The sequence below is a fragment of the Tamandua tetradactyla genome, chromosome 14 (assembly GCF_023851605.1).
Source record: "Tamandua tetradactyla isolate mTamTet1 chromosome 14, mTamTet1.pri, whole genome shotgun sequence".
Classification (NCBI taxonomy): Eukaryota; Metazoa; Chordata; class Mammalia; order Pilosa; family Myrmecophagidae; genus Tamandua; species Tamandua tetradactyla.
Window position 1 is genome coordinate 36602862 of NC_135340.1, and position 9643 is coordinate 36612504.

At 36.2% G+C, this 9643-nt stretch overlaps 1 protein-coding gene across 1 annotated transcript; it reads right to left on the bottom strand.

Annotated features, from left to right (window-relative positions):
* Positions 1 to 2321: 2321 nt before the first annotated feature.
* Positions 2322 to 3275, bottom strand: LOC143656482 (olfactory receptor 11G2-like). The gene has a single exon (XM_077128591.1). The coding sequence runs from the start codon at positions 3273 to 3275 to the stop codon at positions 2322 to 2324; it is 954 nt and encodes a 317-aa protein (XP_076984706.1).
* Positions 3276 to 9643: the final 6368 nt, after the last annotated feature.

Below are 9643 nucleotides of genomic sequence, written 5' to 3' on the forward strand. Positions count from 1 at the left end.
TTTTTTTTCCTTCTATTATTGTTTTAATTCTTATTCTGTTGTCTTTTTATTTCTTTTTCTAAATCGATGCAAATGTACTAAGAAATGATGAATATGCAACCATGTGATGTTATTAAGAATTACTGATTGTACATGTAGATTGGAATGATTTCTAATTGTTTTGTTAATTCTTTTTTAAATTAATAATAATAAAAAAAATAACCTGGCTCCATTATCATTTATTAGTTGCATGACATTAGGGAAATTTCTGAACTTCACTAAAACTGTTAGATTAGCTTTCTAATCTATTAACATGGCAATGCTAATAACCTGCACCAAGGTGTATTTTATATAATAAATGAGTGAACATCCTTAAACATGTTCAGTGGAGTAGTAGTTCCACGAAGTTGTCTGGGGGAAAAAGAAGTTATCCTGTCAGATAAAATTGGGTTAGAGCTCCATATCCAGTCTCTCTAACTACATTTGACATTAATAATCCATATGACATTATTGAAAGCTTCCAAACTTCAATTATTAGGGGTGACACAGTATTTGCTTTCTTACAAGATGGAGCATTTTTTCCTTTCCTATTAAATTTACATGGAGTACTCCTAGAAATACATCTTGAAAAACTTGGAGATTGTTTATGTACTTGTTTTGTCTCAGTGACTAGTAGCTGATAAATGCACACAGATTTATATTTTTGATTAAAATATAACTTTTTGATAGTGGTTGAGGGGAATGTGTGAAGGAAATTATTAAGAATTTGTTTATAACTTTGGAGATAGTTTAACTTTTAAATAGGCAAATTTGAAATTCAAATTTTGTCGTCACTATATTCCAAGTTTATAAAGTCCTAAATGAATTAAAAGTTCCCAAATATCTTGGATTTGATCCATTCTGTGTCAGCAATCTGAAATATGAGGTAAAAGTCTTACTGGGATATGGAAAGACTGAGATATGAAAAGCCTAGTTAATTGTTACTTAAAAAGTGTTGCAAATGTAGAAACCACATTCTTTTACAAATAGTTAACAGCACTTTAAAAATTTTATTTTTATTTTTTCTTGTAACAGTACGTTTTAATAACCACAACACATTTTTGTCTCCTTTCCCCATTCTGCCTGGAAAGATAAATGGTTGTAGAATGAACAAAACTAAGCATCCAGAGGGAAATCAGACTTAAAATAATCAGAAAATCATCAACATTTTAATCCTCCAGTGAAGATATTTTGAATGAATTTCTTAATAACTTTCTTTTTGCTGACGTAAATCATTTGTCTAGGCAATTGTGCAGCCAATTAATTCACTTTGCTTCTATGAAGTAAAACAAAGAAAACTACTTTTTTTGCTCTAGAACTCCCAGAAATTTTGCCTTGAAAAGTATAATCTTGCATCTTTGGTTCTTTCTGAAAGGAAGTTCAATTATGGGTGCACTTGACTTCGTAGTATAGGGAACCTTCGGCAGGCTGTTAATTGAAGTTCTGTAAATTGCATCTTATTTTGATATGGCCTTTCATTCAATTTTAGAGTCATCCTTGGAAAAATAGGTTAAAATAAAATGTGTAATTAAACTAACAGGTGTGATTACATGGCCTAAGGTTAAAATAAAATGCATAACTAAATTAACGTTGTGATTACTTATTTGAAAGAAAAGAGGATTTTTGCAAGACATTTTTGATAATACTCAAATATGTCACAGAACAAATACTGAAACAAAAGATGGTACTAAAACCTGCCATTTAGGACTGGATTTGCAGCAAAGGGAGTTAACTCCTGACTAATGCCTTGTCCTTTACATTCTATCTTAACTTTATTCTAGTTAAACAGTAGTCATTAAATTTCTTATCATTATTTTGGATGCTATCTGACCTACCACTTAATGTCCAGCTAAGGCTATTAGGCTGTTTCTTTATGATGCTTTGAGTAAAAACATGGATTGTTCTTTGGAGGTAGAGTGGTAAGCTCATACTTGCAAGGTTGAAATTAGGTCAAATAGTAAACCTCTCTTTTAATTGGTGGAGAAAAATTTGCTTATAGTGCCAATTCTCAGATAAGTCTGTGACCTATATTATATCCTTATATGTTGCACCAGCTCTGGAATACAAGACAGATTTATGGTGTCTTTAAGAAACTGGATTATGTATGAAGGGTTCAATTTGCTTAAGATAATTTTATTTCTTAAATAAGACTAACCTATCATGTAGTGAGTGATATTTAGGATGAAAATATGATTTATTATATCAGCTCCTTAAACAGAATTATTGAATTTTGTAGAAAAATATCTTACTCATGTCTTATTAAGGTAAGTTGTGATGGAAAATCATACACCATAACTTCCCATTTATGTTTTATGAACAATTCTTTTAGACTCAAAGACATTCCTCAAAGCAGCCTTCATCTCCTTATTCCTAAGGCTATAAATAAGAGGATTACAGAGAGGAGTTATTACAGAATAAAACAAGGTCACAATTTTTTGCATTTTTTCTGGGTGTCCTGATCCAGGGCTAACATACATCACCATAACAGAACCAAAAAACAGCACCACCACAGCCAGATGAGAAGCACAAGTGGAGAAAGCCTTATGTTTGCTTGCAGCTGAGGGCATCCGAAGCACAGTTAGAATCACCAAAGCATAGGAGCAAAGGATAAAGAGAAAAGTACCAGTCATGAAGACAGCATTGAAAGTAGAATAAATGAACTGTGTGGTTGTATCTTCAGAACAGGACAGCATCATCAAAGGGACAGGATCACATATGAAATGATTGATGATATTTGGGCCACAATAAGGCAATTGTGAAATGAGAACAACAGGGGTTAAGAAGAGGATGAACCCACATGACCATCCGAAGATGACGAGGCCAGTGTACAGCTCTTTAGTCATGATGCGTGGATAATGCAGGGGACGGCAGATGGCCAGGTACCTGTCAAAGGCCATGATGCAAAGGTAGAAGCCCTCATCACACCCAAAAGAGAAGAAGAAATAGAACTGTGTGAAACAACCTACAAAGGAGATGGACTTGTTTGTGGAGAGAAAGTTGGCCAACATGTTAGGGACAGTCGTGGAGACATAACACATTTCCAGGAAAGAGAAATTCCCCAGGAGGATGTACATGGGGGTGTGAAGGCGCCGGTCCCACCGCACAGCACAGGCTATGGCTGTGTTTCCCATCAGAGTCAGAGTGTAGGTTACTGAGAAGAGTCCAAAGAAGAGGAGCTGCATTTCTGGGCTTGAGGGAAAGCCCAGGAGGATAAAGTGGCTAACAGAGTTGGTAGTTTCTTTCCTGGATGCATTCATTAGCCTGGAAATAATGGAGATGACACCAGTTATCAATGTTTAATGAAGAATGTTGCTCTTTTCCTGGAAACACCAAACATCTTTAGTATTTATTTGATAAAGTAATAAGCAATGAGATTTATTCTAAAGTAAAAAAAGTGTGATTTCACAACTTCTTTGTTCCTGAAGAATGTTTCACTTAAATAAGGTGCACATAAATAATAAAAAGAAAAAAACATAATTTGAGGAAAACATTAGATAAGCTCAGGATACTGGATTACATATAAGAAGTGTGAACATTTTCATTTTGGTGCCACTTAACCTCTGCTTGTGTATATCCTCACTATTTACCATATGGGATATTTTATGAACTAATCAGTGTATTTGAGAGTTCTAAAGAATTATGTAAAGCCAATTTATTCTAATTAGTTAGGGTGGCAAAAATAAAGTCAGTGCAACTCACATAAAGACATTTTAAGGACTCTGTTTCATCATGGTGCCAAGCACAGAGAATGTTCCTCTTTGTTTCCATGATGGTAAAGAGATAATTAAACGGGGCTCTTTGGTTCCAGGATATATGATTTTTTATTGGACCATACCCAAACCGTTTGGCATATAAAAAATGCTTATTCTCTATCATACCTGCTGGATTGAAGTCCATCACAGGGTTACAAAATTTTGATACAGTCCTATGTGAATGCGTGAAATAGATACATCACTCTGGGGCAACTGACCTTAGGGAAAGTTGCTGACCAAGTGACTGGACTGCTGAATGTGGCTAGACTTGGCCAGTTATGCTTCAAATAAAGATGTAAAGTCAATACATGTTTTTTATTTGTGTATAAGTTTCCATATTACTTTCCTCATAAGTGTTTTCTATGCTTGGCATTTTTTTCCCCTTTTACTCATACATCTGACATTTTGAAGGTACCTATCCTAGGCATTTTCTATTGGATGAACTTTGAAACATGAAGTATCTTTCTTTACTCACCTCTCATAACTCTTTAGTTTTCTATTGTTGAATCATAGCTTAATGCTTATAAATTTTATATCCTTAAAATCTAACCCTCAGCTGTTGAATTTGGCACCTAAGGTAGAAAAACTGCTATTTTTATATTTCCATTGTCTCCGGGGCTATGTAGATTGTGTCTGTCATGTTTGCATGCAGCTTGTCATGCCAGCCTATTTGCTACCCATATCAACCACAGTGTAGAAGCTGGCATGGGGGCTCAGCACCATCCTTTATCAGATTATTAGAGGTTTTTGTTTGTTGGCCTTTGTCCTGGTGGACAAATAGTCTGCCTTGATCTCCTCTGATTGTGTAGTACTATTCATAAAAAGCTTATTTAGGATTTTTGTCCTAAACAAGTCTGTTTTTCTCAGCTGAAATTGTGTTCTCTGCTCTGGACACAGGAAGCTAACAATAATGGCAGCGAAATTTGTCATTCCCAAACAGTTCTAGAAGTGAAAATAAAGTGATTTGAAATTGAGAATATTTAAATTGCACTTGTGTACAGATACTGACTACAAAATATATATAAGCAAAGGGAGAGCAAACATAAGAATATGACAGTTGATGTAAAAGGCAATTGGTTTTAATAAATTCCTAAAATACCCTTACCTGTGGGAGGATAAAAAATTATTCTGCCGCAATCTTTTTCAAAGAAGACATGAACTCACCCACACAGGTCTTAGTGGATATCCAATTTATTTTTAAATTGTTTGATTTTAAAACTCATCGTATTTTTTGTCCTTTATACTCCAATCAGTGTCTTGGTTCCTTAGGACTGTATTCTCAGCTATCTGAATTTGTTGCTTTTACTGACAGTGGGATATCAAATCCATTTTAATACTCACCCTTTTTGGGCCTGCTGTTAAAAGTATCTCTTGGGGATATTAAGTGTATAAAGTCACAGTCCAAAGAAGATTCTATAAATGCAACAAACAAAAAGTACACAAATGATGAATGATTTTGTCATTTAGGTTGTTTCACATAAAATCAAAGTTTATTAAACCAGTGAAACTGAGAGCCTGGAGAGGTGATATCAGCAGAATCAGACATCTGCTATATTCTCTCTATTGAAGGAACAACAACAAAAAATCATAATATTGATAATAAATCTACCAGCAGTTTATAGTTACACATTTTACATGAAATCCTCAGGCCTTTTTGTAAACATTACTCTATAATATTTTTTAAAGGGATAAGGAAACTGGGTAAAAATGTTTCCCAAGACTCAAGGAAACAAGGGTAAAATATTTCCAAGCTTCTCTCTCTGCATTTTATTCTAAACAAACATTTATGTCTTCCAAGTCAATCCAATTGTGTAGGAAACCTGGCATTTGTTTCAATATGGTGTGCAATATTAACTCACTTCTTAAATATGTTCAGAGATGAAACGTCAGAGAGGGGGAATAGCATATTACCCCCCAGAGCGTGAGAAGGATGTGCAGGACTTCTGAATAACTGAATGATCAAGTTTATAACCTTCCATGAATTGCAAAGAATGAATCTTAAAAGAGTTTTTCTCCCGAGGTTCAAAGCTCATATCTCTGACCAAGATGAAAGCCTAGTGAAGATATTGTATATATTTATTTGCATCATGGCCTTTGGAGATTTGGGACCCTCTCCCATGATAGCTTTAGAAAGTATTTGTTCAACAAATGAGATCCTTTTTTAAATTTTAGTTACAATGAAATCCCTAGTCCTTCCACTCCCTGAGGAATAGTGCACTTGCAGAACTGGATTCTTATCTTCCCTCGCCCTTCTAGTAACCAGGCATTACAGAAATTGTTGGGGGAATATTTAAGTAGGAGTAGAACTTGTCTTAATAGCGACAAGAAGAACTACTATGAGATTCCACCTTTCCATTTTGAAGAGAAAATACCTTTTGTCCCCCAATATTAGTTCTCAAATTTGCTGAGTACAGACATCTCTGTGTTTTTATGATAGCCACTGAAAAATGACACTTTGAGTGCTACAGTGGTGTAGGATTATTCAACAAACATTTATTGAGTACTTAACAGACACCAGGGATATAGTATTAAACAAAACAAAAAATTCTAGCGTAAAGCAATGCAATATAATGGGTGGAGCAATAGAAAGTAAAAAAATCAAAGCAAAATTGTAAGTTTTTTCTCATTTGAGAAAAACTGAAGCATGGGAATGTAATGGGGCATCGTACTTGAGGGCAGACCTTATAATTATAAATAGGGGGTTAAGGAAAGCCTAACAGAGAGTTGAAAAGGTGAAGTACAAACCATAAGGAAATGGAGGGAATATTAGTTTAGGCAGAAGGAACAGCTAATGCTAGAACCCAGAGCATGCTTGGTGTGTTGGGTGAAAGGCAAGGTGGCTGGTGTGCCAGAACTGGGTAAACTGGGGGATGGTCCCAGTTCTGTTATCTCCCAGTCCTGGTATCTCCAATTCTTTTTTGTATAAAGCAGAACTTCATTCGAGTCTTCTGCTCAAATTTTGGACTTTGCAGGTTTACAGATCTCTATCTTAATCAGTTCTCTGATTAGTCAGCATCCTCAGAAAGCATCCTTCAAAAATAGTTTTGATTTTTCTGATTACAGCCATATTGACTCTCTGCTAATTTGATTCTGAGCTATATTTTGAATTGTGTATAGTTTCAATGATCCACAGGAATGCAAAAAAAAAAAAAAAGAGGCAGGTGCTCTGTTTTATATAAATGCTTAATTTTTAATTTCTTGAGACAGATTTTTAAAATTTTCTGTTTTTAATCATGGGAGGTATCATAGTGGAAAGTAAGAGGATGAGTCTTCTTAAGCACATTATCATGACTCTGAATTGGACAGTGCTGTATTTTACCCTTCCACCATGGGTGCCTATTCACTGCGATATAATTACTTTTTAATGAATAAATATATTGCAGTTCAGTTTTTTGGTTTCTTTCCTTCTGTTCCATAGTGATGATCCCAAGAGCACTCCCACCTAAACTCTTACTTTATGCTAATTTTTATCTTAAAAGTGTGCTTCCTGGGGAATCCAACCCATGCCAGAGGTTGAGAAAGCTGATGCTGGGAGAGTTTGGAGATGGCAATGGGGACTCAGTCACTAGTGGGTTTGTGGAGCACAGACAGACCCAGGCATGAGGTAACATCAATTATTATTATTTTCACCAGTAGATTGCCATTTTATACTACAAAAACAGTCAAATTGGTGCTATTGTTATGATTGATTCCTGGAAAGAGGTAAACAAAAAGCAACCAGTGATTAATTAGCAATTAAAAAGAAATATGACAGCTGAAGGTCCTTCTTGAAAGGAAATAGATTCCCATTTTCCTTCAGTGGAATAGCAGAAAAAGCCGAGGACTAGGTTCTAGATTTAATATTAGAGTAGCTAAGTTCCAAAAAAGGTTAAAGTCCCAAAGAGGCAGGTCTATTATGTAAGGTCAGGCTTCTTGTTGGGAGAGAATGGGACCCTGATATAAGATGGAGATATCTGGGTTAATGCACTAAAAAATCTTGAATATTTAGATTTCTGTAGATTACCTGACTCTACAGAAGTAAACCACTCCCTACCATTTAAGGCTAGAACTCTTTCCTTGCTTCAAGTCAATACAGAGGCCTTCCTACATAAAAACATGGCAAGACCTCCAAGGATGTGCTCCACCCCCTTTTGATCACAGACCATAAACTATTGTTCTAATTCCATACCAATAATTGACTTGCTGGGCATAAGGGAGGACAACCAGCAAAAGACAGTATTGACATAGGGAGGAAAGAGACTGTTTCCCAAAGAGGCTGCAAGACTTAGACAGCATGTACTGGCAGGAGCCCAGAGAGTGCAATGAAAATGGCTTCTAAAGGTAAATGATCAAAAGGATAAATATAAGGTTGGTTAAGGGACAGCTTATGTATTTGGGAGTACTTGGCTGGAAAACAAGATACGGTAGCCTGGCAAGGATGCCTGTTGATTTCAGGGATGGCTCCTTAGAAGCACTGAAAACTTGATTGTCCTCACTAAGTGAGGTAAGAATGTCAGCTTGCTGTGAAGGAAGAAGGGATTACATCTCAGAAAATAGGCACACCACCTTGGGTGTCCTACATTAGGTATAAAACTTTCTGCAAGAACAGATTCCTGGAGGTCCTGTTGGGAATTCTTGGACACAGGGTTTGAGAAGACATTGCAAGGGCCAGGTGTTATGTTAAGTCTTGGCCCATGACCACTTGATGATTATTTTCCCATCCCTACACTAATCATTGGAATAAGTTGACTGTGAGATTGGCTTAACACATACATTATTAGGATTTCCATATGGAGATAATCTTGTCACTTCAAGCATCATGTTTAATAAATTTTATTTAGAGTTGGTCTCTTGGTACACCATGACTTCATGAAGAAGCATTTTAATTTTAGATTCTGGAGACACAAGATTAACTAAGCTTTGCCTTTAAAGAGCTCATAGTGTAATGATTAAGTCACTTTGATAGGACAAAAATCTTAGGAAGTCTGCTTTGGCAGAAATACCACCCAGGTGCAGAAATTTATATCCAGTTCTTTTTTAGCTGGTTAAGTAAACACACTGCCATCCCATGCTGACAGTGATGTACAGACTTGAGCAAGTTGATTTCTGTAGGGAGAACAGAGAAGATTGTGTTTCTGAACTTTCCTTCTTCAGTTCGCCTCTCTGTGATCAGAATCACACCTGCTTTCCAAGCTTTGTGCACATTGGTCCAGAGTCACAAGGTGGCAGGATAAGTCTCCTCATGTAGTTGAAACTCACTGAAGCCTCGGGTTTGGATGTAGCAGGTTCATTCTGCCCATGGTCCATAAACTGATACGGGGAGGATGTCTGAGTGAAATATCTACAGTAACTAGGTTTCATCAACCAATTCTGCTCTCCACTAAGTGCTAACTCATGGACACTCCATTTTTTGTACTTTGGAAAAGGCCCTGGAGTATGTGGGGATTTGTACATTTCAAAACCTTTGACACTCTACTGGATGACTTACTTACAGAACACATCTGTTGATTCTCTGCCTTCTCGGTGGCTGTCTAGCTTCCTTAATATAAACTTCTCAGTATTACAAAAGTCTGTGTACTTTCAAATCTGCCCCAATCCCTTTACATCTAGTCGAAGTCAAAATGTACCTCAGCAATGATTCCTTCAGGAAATGACATCACTTCAGGAAGCTGTTGACAAGTCACTGTTTCTGAAAATGTTTTCCCCACAAGTTCTTCACATATTTCTCAACTACAAGTTTAGGCACTGTATGTTTTTTCCACTACTCTTCAACTCTTCCTGCATTTTCTCTCTTCTTTTTCCTTTCTTTTATGCCCTTCTCTATGTTCTTTCTAACAATTGCCATGACAACCAAGGCTGTGTGACATCTCCAGTGAGCTCATTGTCTGATTCTG

What these genes read in the sequence shown, in the direction of transcription:
- LOC143656482 (XM_077128591.1), bottom strand. Translation starts at nt 3,275, where the DNA reads ATGAATGCATCCAGGAAAGAAACTACCAACTCTGTTAGCCACTTTATC.